General features: G+C 36.5%; 1 protein-coding gene across 3 annotated transcripts in view; it reads left to right on the top strand.

Annotated features, from left to right (window-relative positions):
- DENND1B (DENN domain containing 1B) overlaps positions 1-20,936 on the top strand; it is a 165,643-nt gene that overhangs the window by 128,985 nt on the left and 15,722 nt on the right. For all 3 annotated transcript variants that reach the window (XM_042029911.1, XM_042029910.1, XM_042029909.1), the window contains 6 exons: positions 2,566-2,667; positions 6,478-6,568; positions 10,543-10,583; positions 11,399-11,467; positions 13,628-13,684; positions 14,468-14,578. In XM_042029911.1, coding sequence (XP_041885845.1) covers positions 2,566-2,667; positions 6,478-6,568; positions 10,543-10,583; positions 11,399-11,467; positions 13,628-13,684; positions 14,468-14,578 — 471 coding nt within the window. The remainder of the gene's footprint in view (positions 1-2,565; positions 2,668-6,477; positions 6,569-10,542; positions 10,584-11,398; positions 11,468-13,627; positions 13,685-14,467; positions 14,579-20,936) is intronic.

Below are 20,936 nucleotides of genomic sequence, written 5' to 3'. Positions count from 1 at the left end.
AATTTCATTAAAGTTACCAAAGATACCCTGAGAAAGCTTCAATGTGGAATTTCTGCAGGTTTCAACAGATTCTCTCATTTTCGTGTGGTGAACAGGTAGGAGCTTTAAGCCTACTCAAAATTTTAAATCAGTCTCACAGTCAGCAGGTTCAAATAACATGGACAACTTTTGGATGTGAACTCCTTATAGAACTAAATGAATTTTCAGCAAAGAAACAGCTTTGGTTATTCTGTGTCTGAACTGTACTGATAAGGGAACAGATGCACCAGTGCATGCATTCTTAGTAGGTATCTGAAACATCCAGTGATTAAAGGAAAGTATTTGGGAAAATATCACAGCCATGCACTAAAAATGTGTGTTGAACTATCATTTCCTGGTGTTCTCTTAGAAGGCTCCACCACAAGAAGTGCCATCAGGAACACTGTCTGGCTGCTCTCTCTTCCCTGGCTGGTGTGAAAGGGGAGAGCAAGCATGCCTGTTTTCTCTCTTGCTGGGAGATAACCTCTCTTTTTTCATCTTTCCCAAGACAACTGGGAGACTGGCACTGGGAAGCATAACCTTAGTTTTTATTTTATTAAATAGTTTATTTTGAAATTATTTTCTCTCTTTAGTCCTAAATGTAGTGTTTCCTAGCATGTCATGAGCCATCATCTAGTCAGAGCTGCAGTCCCACAAAGCCTCTGTATTTCCAGAAGTGCCTTCTTTGTGTAACAACAACAACAAATAATTAAATAAATATGATGTGTTTGTGTGTGTATGTATGTATATACAGGGAGCTCTTTTAATTTGCTGCCTTGAAATTTTTTGGAAGAACAACAGAACTGAGAAGAGAGTCTGCCCTCAGGAGCACTATGTCTTATACCACCATGTCTCACTGGAGACTGTTCCATTTGTTTTGATGCACATTGATTTGCTAAGTAGCTTGGGGTCATCTTCTTAAGACAAGAGTCTTTAGGAGCTCAAGAATAGCTCATGCAAAGTGGGTCAGGAAGGCAGTGCTATTTAAAGTACCACGAACATTTCAGGCTGTTTGGCAGATCCAGCATGTCCTGCATATGTACAGTGCTCACCAGTGATTTTGAGATGAGTAGGGGGAATAACGGGTGCTTGTGGAGATTTGGTGGACACAGTGTTGTGTGTTGTACTGAGCTGGGTATGTGTCTCAGAGCATGCCAGCTACCCTGGGACAGGGCAAGGATTATGTGAATGTAAAGCTTCTAGTTCTTCCAGTGAGAGATCTTTTCTAAAATCAGAGCTTCCATAAAGAAGTAAGTATGTAAAACTTGTTGAACTTAAATACTTTGCTGAGTCAGATTGAGTCTGAAAAGAAGGACTCAAAAAGAGGGAAGTTTTTGATAGTATAAGAACAGATTTTAAAATGACATCATAGTGGCTTTACTGCAACAGTCCCTTAGGTCACACTTGGACCATTTAAAAACAAAGGGTGAGGTGGAAGGAACAATTGAAAATGATTTACAGCTGCTCCAGCAAACTCACCTAGGTCTCACGGACAAAGTGCTTGGTGACACTCTGGAAGCACCTCCCTGCAGTCAGCTGGAGTGATGGGGAAGTGCCGGAAGTGCCATTTGCCATTGGAGTTAAACAGGACTGGGAGCACAAAGATGGGGTGATCATGGCCATGAATTAATTTGTCTTTAAAGTGGCTGCCAGTTGGATCTGTTGTGAAGATCAGTTTAGCAGCTGCCTTTGATCTTTCCTCTTCTGAATGGCTGAGGTATCTTTTAGTCTGCTGTGGGACTGTACTGGAGATGTAGCTTCTGGGTAGTAAAATTTCAAATGATAGATTTAGGTGGGGCATTTTGTTGCATTCCAAGTTTTCTGTCTTTGATAGCTTTGGTAGTTGTTGCTAACCTGGTGATCATTTTGGCTTTGTAAACTTGGGTGAGAGTGAAATCTCACTCGGCTTTATGGTGAAATCTGATTGTGTACCTTGATTACCACACAAATGTCGTATTTTTTCTGTTACTTATCCAGTTATGCCAAATAGCTTCAAGTACTTATCACAAAGTATGGACAAGAATCACAGAACTGGGGAGATGCTCCTCAGGAACATCCAGTGGTCTGCACACACAGAAGACAGCAAATTTTAAATTAAATTTGGGAATAACAGAGGAATGAGTTGGATTGTTTATAAATGCTCTCATTGACCTCTCTTTTTTTTACAATGAGTGTTGTTTTCAGTAAGTTTTTTTCAACAAGCTCTGACTTTTCAATGAATGCTTGTTTATCTTCTTGCATCATCCAAGGGTTCTGGTAACAGTAGGCTGTGCACTTTTCCCATGTGGGAAAATACATTTTGTTGTATTAAGTGTTAATGTTCAAACTTTTTTCAGAACTGTGTTTCACTTTGTAGTCTTTGTTTTGTGTAAAAATGAAATAGGTATGTGTTTCAATAATTTCCTGCTAAATCAGCAATGTGTTTATCAATCTTCTCATGTCTTGGTAGAATAAATATAAAATTATTTGGTGCAGACATATTTTTGGATTGAATTACAATATATATCTATACTCACCATCCTAACTTCTTCTGTTTCAATTTTTTAGGGAGAGCCTATAACTTTCTGTGAGAATAGTTTTGTGAAGCATCGTTCCAGTACAACTAAGCAGTTCCTGGAAACAGCTGTGAATCTTCAACTGTTTAAACAGGTATGAGAGGGTAAATGGCCCGTGTTTAATGATTTTCTCTTAAAATATATCTGTATGTAAATACATTTTCCTTTCTGTCAGCTTATGAAACTCTGGGGTAAAATCTAAATACAAGTACTTTGGGGACAGTCATCCCAGATTTGTTGTATTTTTATATCTGCAGTTATAGTTAAAAGGAGTGGTGGTGAAACTGAACAAAAAAATAACCCCAGGGTGCTGAGCCAGTGCAGCATCTCTTCAGAGCCTGTCAGCAACCCAGCTACACAAGAAAAATCAGGGATCTCCCAGCTTGATGGTTGAACTTCGTTTTCAGCTCTCTTGGCTCATGCCCAAAGAGCCTAAACAGCGGAGTGCTTACTTAAATTGGACTTCACTGGTGTTTTATTTAAAAACTGGATTCATCCTGTAACTGCAGTTTTCTTTGCTAGGCTTTTTGAAGTATGCACACAGAAAATGTCACAAACCTGAGCTATAGGGGTGGCCTGAACAGTATTCTAGCTGATCTGTTAATGCAGAATTTGAATTAATAGAGGACAAATTGTTGAATGTCTGGCACAGCTCAGTTCTACTTTGATTACAGTCTTTGAAATGGATTTTGTTCTTTGATTTTATTCTGTAACTCTTCTCCCTTTTCATCAGATGACCCCGTTGCATGAAAATGGTGTTGAACTTATCACTAGATTTTTATGAAAATTAAGGAAAATATGAATGAAATCAGAAGATTCATGAAAGTATATATTTGGCTGAAAATGCCTGGAATGATTGATACACAAGAGTTCGTGTATGAGTAGATATGGGGGACTTCTTTGAAGATACACAACCATGATAGATAAGGGAAATCCATTATATGTAGAATCTTCTAATTAAAAAAAAAAGTTAGTGTTAATCAAAGGATAGTGTCTAAAGATTTATGCAAGGATGATATTTTATAGAAGTCCTGTGAAAATATGACTGTAAAATTGGGCTGCTTTAATTTTACTGTGGTTATATAAAATAAGCAATAAGAAATTTGAAACCTTCTGAATTATGATTGGTTGGATTGAAATGGGAAGAAGTAACAGATTGAAGTGTGGTTTACATTTTGCATATCTGCATGCAATAAGGTAGCATGAAATTTTCTTAATAAAAAGCTGCTTACAAGCAGTGTTGCTAAACTGTTGTCACAGTGGTAGTACTGAAGCAAGACCTTCAGCTGCCATGAATGGGCTGGCTCTGTACTTACCCATTACATTTTAATGTGTTCAATTAAACAGAATCAGTTTACAGTTTGTTTATAGCTTGCTCTAATTTTATTTCAGTTGAAGGAAATAATAGAGGATTAGGAAATAGTAACAATTTTGATGATGTGTGTGGTTTAATAGTAGTAGTAGGTTTTTTTCATTCCTCTGGTTTTTGTTGCAAAGGTCACTCCTACTTTTTCAGTTAATCCTCAGCCCAGCTGCATCTTCTCCAGTTTTTCCCACTGACAAATGAGCTGTTTTCACAGTTGTTTGTATTCAAAGAGACCAAACTGTATTCTTATCTGCTCTGAAAGTCTTTTAAGCAGAAGATAGTTCTTAGAGGCATCCATTAAACCCAGACCAAGCAGAAAATTGGTACTTTAAATACACCCTTTTTGCCATAACTGACAAGTGAGCTTTATTTGTGCTGTTCTATGAAATCCTTCCTCTGTCCCTTTAATTAGAGTAGCATGGAAGGTAACTAATCTTTATATCAAGCTGCAAACATAAGTAATTAATAATTGCATCTTATGTGTCAAATAGTTCTGATAAGTGTCCAGGTAAAATACGAAGTCACTCTTAGAACTAGCCTGTAGCCTGATGCCAGACTATCTCCGTAAATAGTGTAATTGTATCAGCAAGGTAATTTGCAACATCAATTGGGATTTGTTCCTAACATGTTGGAAAGTGTTACTTAGAAAAATAAGTAACGAATGCAGGAATCATAAGTCCATTAAAATTGTTAGTAATTCAAATTTCATTTACAAGCTTTGTGAGCTGAGCTCTCTTCTTGCGAGATACGAGCTGTTATTTTGTGGAAATCACATTTATGATGTTTTCTTTGCTTCTAAAAACCTTTTGGTTTTAAAAATGGATAAAATTACTTGGGTATTTTGAAGTGGATGTGGTCTCTATTTTGGTTTTAGAATTCAAAATTAGCTGAGGATAATGTCTTTCATCACCTTAAAATCCAGGGGTAACACTGGAATTGCTGGTTTTTCATTGAAAGAGTCACCCACGGGCTCTTTGGATCCCAAAGTGAATACATTTCTTGAAATAGCAGGCCCAGATTTTTCAGTCTGTGGGTTTGAAGAGTGTGGGTTTGAAAAATGGAAGGAGAAAACCCATAAATTTTATGTGTGATTCCACATGCTGTTCTTTTCATGGAGCAGTTTAAGTGCAACCATTAACAGTAAATTACTCAAAAGTAGTAACTACTACTACCACCACTACTAACACTTATCATTTATTTTAAATAATGTCTCCAGTATCTTTTTGCTAACAGTTCTCTTTGTCAGTATTTACATTAAATACTCAGTTGGTGTGACCCTCTCACATTCAGTCAGTGTCTCAGCCTTCTGTTGATAGGATTTTACCAAATGATGAGCATGTCCATAAATCTTATGCTAGTTTATAGTATGGCATGAATTCATAACTTTCCCCAAAGAGAAAATGTGTTACAGTTCAAAGGAAGGGATGAGAGTGGGGGTTGTTGTTTTTGGGGCTTTTTTTCACAGCAGTAGCTAAAGGTGCTCTTATCTCTTTTTCTTACTGTGAAATAATCCAGTGATCCCACAGTGGTCTGACCATGAACCAAGCTATTTGGAAAAAGGCCAACTTGGAGTAAAATGAAAAAAAATAGAAGGAATTTAGACAAGGAAGAGAAAAATATCTGCATGCTTACCTTATTCTTGCTTCTGGAATTTTTGTACTCTGAGAAAATTGGTTTTTTCATGTCACTAGTCTGTTCATTGGCAAGCATCAGATTGTCACTGACACTGTTTGGATAATCTGTGGTAAAAAATGATTCAGCCAAATAATTAATTCTGGTTCATTCCTATGTACTGTTTAGTACCAGTGAATAACTCATAATTCTTTCTAGAAGATGAACTGTGTATAATTGGAAAATTGCTTTCTCACTTTATCTGTCAGACTTGAATTAGCCTTTTCAAAACAAAAAGGGAGGGGTTGCTTCTTGAAAGAATTTTACATCTATCAGAATGTTCTTGTTGTACTCCTTGAAGCCTGATAATTCTTGAAAAGAATGTGTTCATCCCTTCCAAGAGGTTTAATCATTCGTTTTCTAATTTTGACTTTTTCTGACACATTTGGATCATTTCAGTCTTTGTATATACACTTACCTGTAGCTGCAAATTCGTGTAGTCACACAGCTGTAACCTCTACGTAAGGACAACTGTTGCAATATGCATCTGTGGATGCACCTAAATAAGGGTTAGTGCTTAAAAAGACCCACAATTTCACAACAGAACATCCGGGAATGTCTTGATGACCTTTATATGGTTATGATAAGAAATCCAGAGTTACTATTTTTAAGGAATTAAATTCTTTTCTTGCCATTAGAAAAATGCAGAAAATATAAATAGTTTTCTTGGTCTGTACTCAACATTCCTGCTGCTCATAATTACAACTGCTCTTGTAAAGTCTATCTGAAAGGAGTGTATTATCCTTAAGACATGTATTGTCTTGAACATACACATTCCATTAGAATGGACACATTTAAAACTCTAACACTGTAAAGAATAGAACAGACAGCAAAGTGTGTGTGACCCTCTTCTTTTTTCACCTGCAGTTTATTGATGGTCGGCTATCAAAATTAAATGCAGGGAGAGGATTCTCTGATGTTTTTGAAGAAGAAATCACAGCAGGAGGCTTTTGTGGAGGTACAGAATTAATTTGGGTGTACTCATTGACACTTCTTTGGGAACTGTTCAACATGATGTCCTCATGATGTCCTGTAAATTTTAGAAGTCATTAATCTTGTTGCTGTTTCATTGTTTCCACTCATTCTTGGAAAGGTTTTAGCCTTTAGCAAATCACTGCTGGGACACATACTATTATGTACCTAGTTCTACTAGTATATTAAATGAAGATATGTTTGTTTAATCCTGTAAAATAATACTTACATTTCAGTATAGGGTGAGATATCACTATAGTGTTTACATTTTTAACTGCATATTTATATAATATGATGCATTCTGTATAAACTGTATTTTTAAAATCATTTTGACATTTGTGCTGCTTCACTTCTAGATAATTACATTTTCCATAAACACTTCATTTTCTTTTCTTATCTACTTATTTCTGCAGTGTAAAAATCAAAGTGCTTTAAGAATGAATGTTAAGAGAAATCTGCTTTCTTCAGTGAATGTATTACTCTAAAAAAGGGAAAGTTTTTTTTCACTTTTATATATGATCTGAGAAGGGACACGGAAATTTATCTTCTTCATAAACAGAAATATTATTCCTCATGTTGTTTGCCTCGGTTGTGTTCACTGACAATTGTTACAACACTTTTCACATCAGCAAACCCAAATGGAAGAGGGCATCCTGCATCCAGTGCTGATTTTTACAGTATTATGGAGTGGTTTCATGCTAAACATTTAGGATAGGTGTATTGTTATTTCAGGTGTTGTCATGTTTTAAACCCACCACCACTCAGCTGCTCACTCTACTGCAGCCAAAAGCAGCACAGGTGTAAGAGATGGTATCAAAAGATGGGCTCAAAATATGCATGACAGCACAAATACTATTTTATGGTCAATCTTGAAAGTCATGTAGAAGCTTCCTCAGTAGATGGAGCTTATGTGATTTGAACAAATCCACTGAGCTGCAGCTGGAAGCTTTGGATGGGCTTCCTTTGCAAGACTGTCCTTGAATGGGACACATCAAGGAGAGGATTTGGCCCCCACAGAGAAACTATCAAGTGCTGCTGTGCCATCTGCACCTCCTAAAAAAGTAAATTTTTTGTTCTCAAAAGTGCATAATTCCTTTTGTTCAAGATTTTCACTGCTTTCTCCTGCCTTCTGTGTCTTGTGCTAGGATCTAGCACATAATTTGTGGTTTTGTTTCTTGATTAAGGTGTAGTTAGTTCTACAGAGATTTACATCTTCCCTGCCTTTTTAGGGTTAGTTATGCTGCTCTGTAAACCGATTTGAGACCTCGAGCATCCATTATTCAGATAGGTGCTGTCAGTATTCAGAGCTCATTTGCTGACTGCAGTTAGGGGTCAGGAGGCTGCAATAAAACTGCAACAGAAGTTAGATAAAGCTTGTTTCTTTGCTGTGCTCTGGCAGGCTGTGAACCGTGTCTCACCTGGCTCTGCTCAGGAGGGACTCAGCTCTGCTGGCGGTGCTGGGCTGGCTTGCACTGCCTGTGTACTTTTCAAGTCAGACAAGCTGATCTTGCCAGGCTGTGGACAAATTGCTTAGGGCACATACTCAGTATTTACATAACTGCTGTCTCATTATTGTTATGAAGTGCAGGGCTAACAATATGTGTGCAATTGAAGGTGACATTTTGTGACGCTAATGGGGTAGAACTATGATCTCTTTGCGGACTTAACTCCCGTCAACTTTATCGGGAAGCCCAAGGTTTGAAAAAAACAGGTGAAACCCAGATTTCAGAAAAGTCACAGAAAGTTAGTGTTAGCTACAAGCCATTAAAAGGACAGGTGAACACATTCTTAGTGTGGAAAGTACAATTTAAAAACTACTGAATCAAATGGAAAGTGTTTCTTTAAGTAATCTCTTTTTAAATTCACCTTTTTCTACATATGCAAGTTTAACTAAACCAGGAAAGAAAATTAAACTGAAAATTGAAGAACAAAGCTTAAATTTCATTATTTTTTATGATTTCCTTTTTTAAAAGAAATAGTGGTCAAAAAATTGTGTGTCTGCATCTGCAAATAAATTTGTGAGACATCTTCATTACAGTTTGCACTTTATAATTAAAATTTTATTTTCTCTTACATTTTATTCTATGGACATATTAGTTCTCAAGAGTTTTATGTAAGTTTCAATACAAGAATATAATGATGTATTGGTTTAGCACTCAGATTTCTTGTAGAATATGTTACTGAATTTTTAATTACACGAATTTTGCTACAGCAGTAATTTTTTCCTGGTGGTCTAATATCACTGGTGCTAATAGAAAGAAAACCGAAAAAATAAAAACATTTGAAACTCCCTTGTAATGATAATTCATTTTAAGGAATGAGATTTTTTTGCTAGAGTTTCAGGAGGTTCGGCTCTAGCTGAGGGTATGCAGTGTTAGCATGGCTGTCTCTGTAGATGAGTATTTATCAGTTTCCTTGATTTCCTTCCCTGAAGTCTCTCTGCATAAGTAGATGACCATTAAACTTGGCCATTTGCTGTGATCCCATTTACTGTTTCTATTAATCTAGTCAGGCTGTGACAGAGAAAGCTCAGATGTGGAAAGAGTCACTATTGAGTACACTACAAGACAGGTGATCTATGAACATTGTTGACAGGAACTGAAGTTATGAAATGTTGTGTTAAAGAAAGTATTTATTGTTCATGCAATATCCCTAACACCCCAGCAGTGGTTAAATTTCACCTTATACATGTTATTTGCATGCTTCCTTCTCTGAAAGTTCTAGGGAGCCAGATCAAAGAAGTGAAAAAAGAGTTGGTTTTGGTTTTGGTTGCTCTTTGCTGTTCTTAATGGAGATGGGATCATAATCATCATGAGGGTCTCTCCTCTCTAAGCAAGCACTGCTTTCACTTGTGCCATGATTCCTGAGAGTCTGGCTGTCTCAAAATTGCTTGTAAAAATTGAGTGGGATGGGTCAAAGTGCCTTATATGAGTCTAAACAGTTCATGTTTCTTCACCTCATTTTGGAAATTGGGAATATCTTTTCCAATAATCCAGTTAGTTCATGAAAATGTTCTAGGAGAGTATTTTGGCTTTCATTAGCCAATGGAATAATTCTATCCAGGCCTTAGTTAATGGATTATTGTAACACCCGAGGAGTTTTGAGAGCTCCTGTTAAAAGTCTGTAATGTTATATCAGTATGGTCCTTTCAAAATGGTCAAACTCTGAAACTGGAGCAGTCTTGTCAAAGTGAATGTCTTGTATGGGGTCAGTAGCAGCTCACAGTACTGGAGTATTCAAGTGACTGATGTACTCTAAAACTTTCTCAGGGATCATGGACCTCATCTTTGTTGTTCAGCTGAAGCACCTTTGGGAAGTAGTATTGACTTCTTCATCAAGTAGAATTTAATGTGGTCCCTTGTGGCCAGTTCAGTCCTCGGTGGTCCTACAGAAGTCAGTAGCTCTCACTTGCCTTTAGAGGTTTTTCTCTGTGAAAGAAAGTAGATACAGTTAATAATTTAAAAGGATTTTTTCTGCACAGGAATGCATAGTTGTGCCATAACCCTTAGACTTTTCTCATGTCCCTTTTCCTTGGGATGGTACCTTCTGCAGTCCATGTCATTGTTGTGTTTGAAAGTTTGTCCAGAGGGATCATTATGCTTGAATGCAGTTAATATATTATTCTTTCCTTTGAGTTAGTATTTTGCTTTTTATACTTTCTATGAGTGTGTTGCCTTATCATAGTTTTAATTCATCTTTCTGCCTCAATTGGAATTAAAAACTGTGTGGTGAAGACATAAGCTTTTACAAAGGAAGCAGAAAACAAGCAATGAGAGATTCCTAGATTTCTTTCTTAGTGTACGCATATTCTTATCTTCACATTCCTTGTCTATCTGGAAAGGATTAATTGAATAAGTAATACTCTAAGTACATTTTTTTATTCGGGTAATGAAGAGGGTTGCAACATTTAAAATGTTGAATGTATGTTTGATTGTGTTATATTTGACATTTCTCTTTCAGGGAATTCAAGATCTTACCAGCAGTGGATGCACACAGTGAAGGTATAAACTTGGTTAAGTAATTATACTGGCCACCCTGTCCTTTTAAGTCTCCATCCTTTTCCTTACTTCTATGTAAAAGTTTGTTCATTTGTGAGAAAAATGTAAGTACATTCTACAAGAAATACCAAGTCTATAGTATATGCAGTAATTTTGTGAATTTTTTTATTGAAGATTTAAAAAAAAAATTCCCATTCACAAAACAAATGCCAAAATGCATAAGGTTTTTATGTCTGTATAGTCAAAGATTTCACTGCTTTCTGTATCATGTTACATTCCATAACTCTGAATTAGGTGTGACAATTTGATATGAAGCTTATCACTTCTAGTAAATAGCAATTTTGTTAATACAGATTTGTACAATTTGGCTAGCAGAAGACTCTTGGTATAACCTTGTTATTCTGCAGCATTAGTAAAATATATTATTTTAGATTAAGAGAATTCTTGTGTGATTAAATGAGATAGTCCTTCCTGTCAGGTCAAAGTATTTTTTAGTTGCATAATAAATATGATAGGAACACATGAAAAATAGCCTTAACTTCTGAATTGATTTTGTAATGGTAACAGTGAATGAAGACCAAAAATCCATCATTCTGTTGGAGTGCCTTGATAAATGTGTCAGCTGTGGAATGACATACTGTAACCCTTGTGTAGCTGCAGACAGCAGGTTGGGGAGGAAACACAGCTGTGCTTGCTCTTACCCATTTCAAGGGAAGGTTGTTACTTCTTCACAGCACACTGTTCATTTTTCCTTGCTGTTTTCTTAAGGTTTGCCTTGTGTTGCAATGTTACTGAAATAGATTTTTTGTGTATTTCAGAAAGGCAGTGCACTGATCAACACAGCGATGACCAAAGCCACTCCGGCTGTAAAAACAGCATATAAATTTGTAAGATCATCTCTTTCAAATAAATAATACATAAAAATACTGCAATTTCCTACTACCTCTCATTCTCCCTGAATGCTGAAAAACCTCAACATTTTATAAATAAATTGCAGAAAAGCACTTCAGCCTGTAGAAAGTGTTCACCTTAATTTGTTTTCTCATATAGCACTAGGATTTATAGTTGATTCAGACTCTTCTACATAGCTTGTACATAAAAACAAACTTTCTCAAAGCATCAGAGTGCTGGTTTACACACTAGAAGCTTATTTGAATATCATTTAGGTATTTGATACACAGCTGTAATTTCACTTTGGCAGTAAGTGCTGCACTATTGAGATGTGGTAAAGATTCAGTAAAGTGTGCAGCAAATCATCTGCTCCTTTAAAGATGGTATTGGAATACTCATGTTTAACTGGGTTTAATGCTTATACTTCTCATCTTGAAAGATCTTGTTTTCGAAGACTGCCTAACCCATGAAGCATGTGAGATTATACTGTATTATGCAGTATGGTAAAACAGCAATAGAAAAAAATGAAGTGAGAAGTATTTTAAGGTTGCTTTTATAATATATGGGAAAAGACTTTTGGCTTCCTTTTTGCTTTTCCAAATGTTTCACTAGCTGGATGCATTATAAATAGTCTTGAATAGATCTGTAAATCAGTCTGTGCTAGAGTATTTTAAGTAAAGTTTTCAAACAGAATTTTAAATTTTACATCACTTGAAAAACACGGCAGTCGTGGAGAGAAACAGGTAAATAAATATACTTCATATTCATAGACTCATTTATAATTAAAAAATGGTTCATCTGCAAATTATTCTTCTTCAATTGCATTGTCTTAGACTGTGGTTACATGGACTTCTCCAGCCTTCAATTTTGATAATTATGCCCTTGATAGTAAAGGTTCTTCAAAGTGAACTTCTGTGTATGCCAGGAAACTCCAGTAAATTCTTGAGGATCTGTGTGTACATGGTATCCAGATTTATACCCCATTTAATTTCTTACATTGTTGCCTTTATGGAGCCTAGTACTAGAGGACTGCAATATGCATTTCTTAATTGTCACATAACTGGTTGGGAGCTTTGAGTAATGTTGTTGGGACCATCCCTCAGAGTTAGAACAAAGCACTCAGAAATTCATCCAAGTGCTGTGAGCAGGATCTGGAAAGTTTAAAGTGGCTTTCAGGTTAGCATCTGGTACATGGCACCCCATGGTGCTGTTACTGAGCCTATGGATGTATGATTTAAGGATCAAAAAAGACTCTGTGACCTCTTGATTCAAGAAAATGATTTTTTTTTCCTGAATTGCCACGTACAGAAAACCACAGAAAAATAGATAGTTTTCAGATATGTATGCCCTTGAATGTATTTTAAAAGTCCTGTTTTCAAGACAACCTTGAAAACTTTTGTAGTTTTCCCCCATATTTGTGTAGGAAAGACATCTTTTTTTCTGTTAGGGTTTTTGGTGTTGTACCCCCATTTTTATTTTTTTTCCTTCTCCCCCCTTCTCTCTCTCTCTCTCTCTCTCTCTCCCCCCCTCATTGTTTTTAGCATAACATAGTATTCCATATTGTTAATTCCTTTCTGTATTGAAGAATATTCTTGGCTGTTTTCTATGCAACAATGATTCTTGTCTGCCTCTTTTAATGCATTCAGAATTCTCCCCTAAATAGCAGCACTGTGCTGTTCAGCAACACTGGGCAAAATCTCCATCTGCATATGAAATCACTTCATTTCTCTTAAGATTGATGTTGCCCTGCAAGTTGCCAGACTGGAACACTCTAGCAGTCATCTTAAAAATCTGAACATTTTTTCAACATGCTTTATTGCTAAAATACCCTTTCAAATCTAAAGGAGCATTTCAAATAAAGGAGTGATGTGTATATGACCATTCTTAGCCTGTCCCTAGTGATAATGGAGAATTTTTAGTGTGTTTTCACAGCATTGGCATGCACATACTGTAAAAAATCCTTAAATAGATGGACAAAGCATGAATATGGAAAATACAGTGACAGTGCATGTTTGAAATTTGTGATAAAGGTTATTGCCCTTCTTTATATCACCAGGTGTTTCAAAAAAAGGCAAAATAAGTATGGCATCATAAGGCATGTTCTGTGACTCCAGCCAGTGTCTTGCTGAGCAACTTAAGTCCTTTTATTTCTCCAGGCAAAAAACCAGGCAAGGCAAGGAATAAAAGAAGTGAAGAATAAGTTAAAACACAAGGTACGTAGTACACTTTATTTACTTTCTTACTCTGCTTCCTGTATCAGTTTGAAGCTTATACTTTACAAATCACATGAGATTTGTGTTTTTAATGACTTTTGAAATATGCTTAGCCCTTTGTTCAACAATACATTTTTCATAACGAGCCCTCTGGCAACTATCTGTCATTCTATGCATCCACTGAATAATCTCTTTATTGTTTGCATATTTTATCATAGAACAACAGAGGTCTTCAAAGATACATTAAGAGGATGTATGTTTTCATAAAGTTGATTGCTTTGATATCACAATTGAAGCCTTTGCTTCAAGCTGAGAATTTGAGAAGGGAGAGTCTTGCAGTACAGTGTATTTCAGGAGGTGCAGTTGTCCGGTTTTAGTTCAATAGCAGTGTTTCAAGAGGAATGAATAGTTTCATTTTGCAAAAGCAACATCACAAACTATCGGAAAAGATGGTTTAGGCATTTTGCAGCTGCTTTTCCCATTAGGAATTTTGCTTCCATGTAAGATTTTTCTGTACAGGGAAGGAACCATTTTTTGGATACCTATTATGCTATTTCAAGAAAAATTTCAAAAGCATTTGAGCAATTCAACTTTTAAATGATCATGTTGGTAATCCAGTGTTTTGAAAAGCTAAATTTGATTTTCTTACTACAGATGGTATTTTCATGACAGTAATAGATTGTGGCAAGATAATTTTAAATGCATTCTGCATGCATAATATGGAGGGTATGTTTGCAGATAATGATTATAAATAAAGGACTTTTAATCTGTTTTGTTGCATAGGAGAGTGAGGAAGAGTATGGAACTTGCAGTGCTGGTGCAGTACAGACTGTTCCTGTCTACACATCGCATTATGACAAAAGAACAAGCTCAGAAAAACGAAGGCTGGCACAGGTAAGACACCTGAAACTTCTGTTTGTATTCACATACATATAGGGAAAAATTTTTGCTGCTTACAGTAGTGTGTTGGTGAATCTGTTTCCAAGATGATTTTCCTGTCTGTGTTTGGATAGTGTGATTAAAAGGCTATGTTTATAGAAGTACTGCTACACTGCTTGTATGGAGAAAAAAAATGCTATTTGTATTTCAACCCTGTTGCAAGGGGAAAGAACAGGAGATCTGTAAGTATGGATCTGAGATTTAATTCTTAAATTCCAGTTTTGAGAAAGGCTTCTCACAAAAATACATTCTGATCTATTCACAGATCTGTATTAAGCTATCTTTTTTAGTTTCTTATGGTAAGGCATAATAATTTAGTGTTTCTAATAAATTGTTTTGGCAGTCACATGGCCTTTAACCTTGCTCAGATAGTTATGATTTATTATTTTATTAATAAGTCAACTAGTTAATGCAGTGCCAATGTCTTGGCTTTTGTTCTCTAATCCTTTCTAGTCTAGATTTGAAGTAACAGGTGTAGTGTCTCAACTTTGGCAAGTGTTTTAATGTTTTTGGATTAATTTTGACAGTTTTATGTCAAAAATATCAACAAAGTAGTTTTTCTAACACTTTTTTTTCTGCAGATATTTACTTGCATATGTACATATTTTTAATGTATGGGTATTTATTTTTACATTATATTGTTATTGCATGTTTTTAATATATGTGGATTTTTAATGCCCGTATCTTCCTAATATGAGAATTAAGTATATAAATTCAGCACAGTTGCTCTAACAACATTTTTTTTTCCCCTCTAGATATTGCAATATAAATATAAAGTTTCTGAAATACGACATTGAACTGATGCAGATGGTTGCTAAATGATGATGAGATTGTACATTAGTATTAAGTTATTTTTAGTAGGGTTATAAATAATACAAAGACTTTCTGCTTCGCTGATATGGTAGTGCTGCCTATTGTTGTGTGCAGGAGTCTAGGGATACAAAGGAATATAATTCACCTTGGTACAATTAAAGGGTTCTCTTGAAGGCGTGTGTTCAGACAGAACAATTGAACTTCTCTGTGGTTTTGTGTTCGTGCAGCTGTACAGTGCTAAATCCTGTAATCATTGCTGTTTCTACCAGTTGTCTTTTAGCTTTGCAAACAAGGCAGGAGTGCAGATGTGTGCCTGGCTTTGTTTACATGCATCCATACACACGTGTGTTAAGGGATGTGTATGCACATGGACATATACACATGTTTGTGTAGGGTGTATTTACCAACAAAGCTGGGAACTGAGAGCCCCACAGCACTGCCCTGCTGAAAACCAGCTCTTGTCCCAGACGTCACATGAACCTAGTGGGCAGGAAGGAGCACATGGGGATTGCTCTCCAAGAACTCCTTCACCTCTCACTCATGCCACTTCCTTCTTCCTCCTCCCCAGGAGCGAATAAACCAAAAGATTTCTGAAAAATAATAGTTTGCTGTTGCTACTCTTGTTTTTATTTTTGGTCTTGGTGTTTGAATACGATAACATAAATTCTTTATTTATAAGTGGTGATTTTAAAGTTTACATCCAAATAAAAATATATATATTTTGTATTCAATGCATGCATATGAGAGAGACTGTTTGATCTAGTAGTGAATCTGCTGTTTAAAAGAAGTGAAATTCAGGGTGCTGTTATTGTCAGGTCTAATCCTTTTTCTGGTATTCCTTATCCTGCAAATGAGGCTCTCCACCCAGATTTCTAAAATGATCTCCACCAGTGGCTGTATCAGTATAAGGATAGTGCTAATGTGGAGTTCAGGCAATTTGATACATATTTAAAGTAAGGACCAGATATTGATAAAGTCGTTATGCTGGTGTACTGAAATACTCACCCAAACCTAGATAAACAATGAACAAGAGAGAGAGATTTCTCTTAATGGTCATCCTGCTTCCAAAAAAGAGGCACCTTTGCACTTTATTACTATCTCTTCCCTACTGAAACATTTAGAAAATTGTAAATACAAAGAATTTTGTGTCATATTTTATGTCATTTTAGATATATGCATTGAGCTTTTCCTTCTCCACTTCTTAGAAACAGTTAAATACTGAGAGTTACCTGAGATGCTGTAAAACATCTGCTTCGAAAAGTTATGTATGATATGAAAGTTTGCTTTACTGAGAAAGATCATTTTAAAAATCAGTTCATAACAGGATTTGGGGGTCTGAGAGGACGTTTCCTTTACAATAGGAAGTGAATCCACTTTTACCCCAACCAACAGGAGTTTGTATATGGGTCTGCTAATTAGTACGGTTATTTCCTGTTTTGTTGATGAGGCTTTAATAAATGTCAAGGGTACAGCCATGAAGATCTCCCAATTAGGCTTTGCGTTTGTAAAACCCAGCCCCTTTGCTTTTGTGTGAGGATGACAGTTCCAACTGCAGCCTCAGCCTAACAGGGCTCAAGGGAAAGGATACTTCTCTGGTTTTATTGAAAACACAGCCAGTTTGGCCCAGGGAGAATACCAGCACTGGTCACAGTGCAGAGCCATTTTTAACAATGAATATTTACTAATCTTTATCACTGCTGTCATAGTGGCTTTATTGTATTTTTTCTTTTCCAGATTGGCAATAGACTTTAAAAAAATCAGCAGTAAATAAAAAAAATTAAAATTATAGCATCTAAAATAGCTGTCATAAACTAACCAGAGGATAAATAATTAAATGCCTTATTGCAAACTGAAGCGATTGGCTTGCCCTGCTGTAATTTGCATTTTGAAAGTGTTTCCTGAGAGGAGCTGAGGGGAGTGCACTGGTACGTGCCCGTGTGCGCGCCCGTGTGCGCACAATGAATCCGTGCCCGAGACGAGCCCTTCCTCTCTGCAATATTCATCTGAGCTTGCTCCTGCTTAGGTTCGCTGTTGTAGGCTCCTCAGACATGTGTGAGCTTAACTGTATTGCAAGTCAACATTAACAGATGGATTGCCCTAAGCAAGGGAAAACCACAACAACAAAATCTAGTGAAAGTGGAGGATTGAAGCTTTTTATTGTTAAGCCTTATTAAAACCTTGGCATGTGCACTGCTGTTAACTGTTTCATGCCTAGAGCTAATAATGTGTCTCGGGTATGTTTCATCTCTTACTTTAATTAGCAATGTAGAAGGCACAAGAAATCACCAGCTAAAATTTTTGAAATAAAAATTAATGGAAGCATGAGATTGCTTAGACTCTGTTTGCAGTATCTTGTGAATGATACTGCTGACTTCCTTTAACTGTTGATGAGTGGGGTACAGCAGGGCATGGCTTAGACTATGGAGCATTCAGTTTTTGCACAATCTGTTTTAATTCTGTTCCATTATATGCTCCCAGGTAATGCAGATTTCTGGGTGCACAGGGACCTAAATGCAGCAGGAGCTCTGTAAAATTGTTTCAAATTAATATATAATGAAAAAGGGAGCATGTTTATTATGATCCTGGTTAGAATGCCAAGAAGATCTGTTTGATTTCATGAATATGATCTTTGTAATTTTACTGTTATATCAGGTGTTAGGGTAGTTTATTGAAAATGGACTATGTCAGGATATCAACAGTCATAATGTATTTCATGGCAAATAAAACACTCTGGAAGATTAGCAGAATAGCAAACAAGAGCTACCAGTTCACTTTGCAGTTAGTAAGTTAGCAGTGTCCCACGGTCTCTAAGAAAATGTACATACTACCTGTACCTTTAGGCACCTACTACCTTCCTTCTGTAATGGAAATGGGCATGTGGATTCTAAGGGTAGATTTAGCAATCACTGTGTTAGCACTGCTTTAATGTTCCTATATCGAAGGTACCAAGTGAACTACTCACCATGACTTTGCAGATTCCAAATACAGTGTCTAAGAAGGTTTTTTAAAGCACTTTTGTATAAGGTAGTAAAAACCAAGTTAGACTAAACTTTTTTCTTGGTGGTCGCAAACAGAAGAGAGTTTTGGTTTTGTCTTTTTTTTTTCTTTCTTTTTTTTTTTTTTTTTGTAAGGCATGTTGCAAATGGAGCTTTTTCACTTTTGTTGAAGTATGTCCTAGAGACTATACAATATATAATTCAGCTTGCAGTAGGCGTGCTTGGCATCTGTTCAACAAAGACAGCAAGTGTCAGGCAGGAGGATGTGTTCAGAATAACCTTACCTTCAGGAGTGCCCCATTTATCAATATCCCTACAATGGCCAGTGAAATAAATGACATAATCATTAGCTACAAAGGACTTCTAGTAACTGATTACCCTCCTAACCTGGAAAAGGTGGTGAGAGTGGGCTATTCTGAAGACTCCTTTTTTTTCCCAAGAAAAATAAGAGAGGAGACTGTGATAATGCAGTGATAATGCAGTGCTGAATGTACATATTCTGTGTAAGATGACTGAATATCTTCTAGAAAAAATATCCGCAGTCAGCCCCTCAATGATTTCAGAAACATAAATCTGATTAAGGACATTTACCTGTATTTGTATTCAGACAATGTGCTTGAGATCACATCTATGCTCACCAACCACATATAACATTGGTTCTGTTGCTGGAGGTGTCTTCTACCCTCATTGACTAAAATATTATAAATTGAAAGATGTTATAAACAGTAAGAGCTAGTTTTTAATATAAATCATGTTTTGCTTCTGTAAAACACAGTTTTGAAATAAGCATTGGTTGATCAGTAAATTCTGTTTCTTTAGCTAATGTGGTGTAATGTGAAAATATTGTAGATATCATTAGCTTCCTTTAATTTGGAGAAAAATCTTTTGTCTCGCTGTGTCAAGTAAGATCTCTTCATTCTGCAAAAGAGTCAGATTTCCTTTTAATTAAAAATGAAAAAAGCTAGGCAGCCAAAATTCAAATTGCAGATTACGAGAGTGCCCTCTGGTGGTTCCGCTTCCTTTCTGAAGTGGCAGGGCGCACCAGGACCCTCTGCCTGTGCGAGCCTTGCTTGGTACAATGAAGACCTCTTACGAATCGAGGGGTACTTCCTTTATTTGTGCTAAGTGAAATTGTCTCTGGATTTTGTGCAAATTAAGCATTTAGATGCTTTCATAGGTCATGCATGATACTATTTTCAGGATTAGGAAATAGAAGCTCTAAAGTAGAGGTATAATTACAAGATTGCTCAAACCTGTCCCTGCTTCCCACTAAATAGTGACAGTGACTGTTCTCAGCAGAATTGTGCTGTTTGTTCTGCACTCATAAACCAGTGTCAGCCTTGTGGCTGCCTGTCTTGGAGTTTTGCTGTAAAAATCACTTGAGAAATCTCTTCACTAATTACCATGATTCCAATTTAATTTAAGAAAAAAAATACATGGGGTAATGGTCAGGAAATTGCTCTGGAATTTTTTGTTACCCTGTGGAATGCTTGGGTTTTCAGGGGGAGGTCATCAGCATATCTACCTCTGATTTATCTTACTGAAAGAAAAAAATTTATATACAAGCAAAAAGTTTGCAGATGCTTTTCTTGGCTGTTGTTGCTCCCTCTTGAAGTTTTTTAATAAATAGAAAGGCAGCCTTTCCGAGGGTCTTTCTTCTGCAAAAAAATGAACCATATTGGCATGTCTATCACTGTTTCCTTTTGCTGAAGCATCTCAAAGAAAAATGCTGTCTCGCAAAGTATCTTCAAAACTGCGTGCACCCTTTCTGTCCTTAGTAGCTAATTGAAATAACCAGATTAATTTTTTCATCAGGAGAATTTATTGATATCTTAATGTAACAGTGGTATCTTTTACTTTCATTTGCTGTGTATCTTGTGTCTTCCATGAGTCATATTTTTGCTCCACTAAAGCAGGGAGCATCAGATAATGGTTGGAACCTGCGTCCCAACTTCTGTGTTGCTTTTGCCTTCTGGCTTGAAAGTTTGAAGAGCACCACTTTACATCTAAAACTTCATCTCTAGTACTCTATGTTCCCTAATGTTTTCTTCCTCTCTGTATTCCTGTGCCTAAGAATGAAAAAAAAAAAAAAAAAAAAAAAGTTCAATTAAAGAAAAAAAGTTTGTCTGGGGGCAAAAGTAGGGAGTAGAAGAAACAGGAAGATCTTTTCCTGCAGGGATCTCAGCATCTCTGAATGTGAGAGTCCAGATTCAGCCTTTCTAATTTTAGATACCTCTGAAATGCTGAAGTTAGCAGCAGTGCTGCCTTAGGCTCTTTCTGCAGTAAATGGAGAGAGGGGCATGACCAAAGGGCAGCTCAGCGCACCTAGTCTTGACTGCATCCTGATGATGCCTCTGTCTTGCTGCTAATTGCCTAATTTGGGCCCTAAAATAGCTGAAATTAGTAACATCCAACTCCAAGTGCCAGGCAGATTCCACAGCACCTTGCAGAGAAAGACCTTATTTGTTGAGCAGACGACTCCTACTGGTGTCAGACAGGAGGAG

The sequence above is a fragment of the Corvus kubaryi genome, unplaced genomic scaffold (genome assembly GCF_017639235.1).
Source record: "Corvus kubaryi isolate FWS band 111438036 unplaced genomic scaffold, C.kubaryi_AGA036_p1.0 37334, whole genome shotgun sequence".
In the NCBI taxonomy this organism is placed as follows: Eukaryota; Metazoa; Chordata; class Aves; order Passeriformes; family Corvidae; genus Corvus; species Corvus kubaryi.
This window is presented reverse-complemented; position numbering and strand designations above follow the sequence as displayed.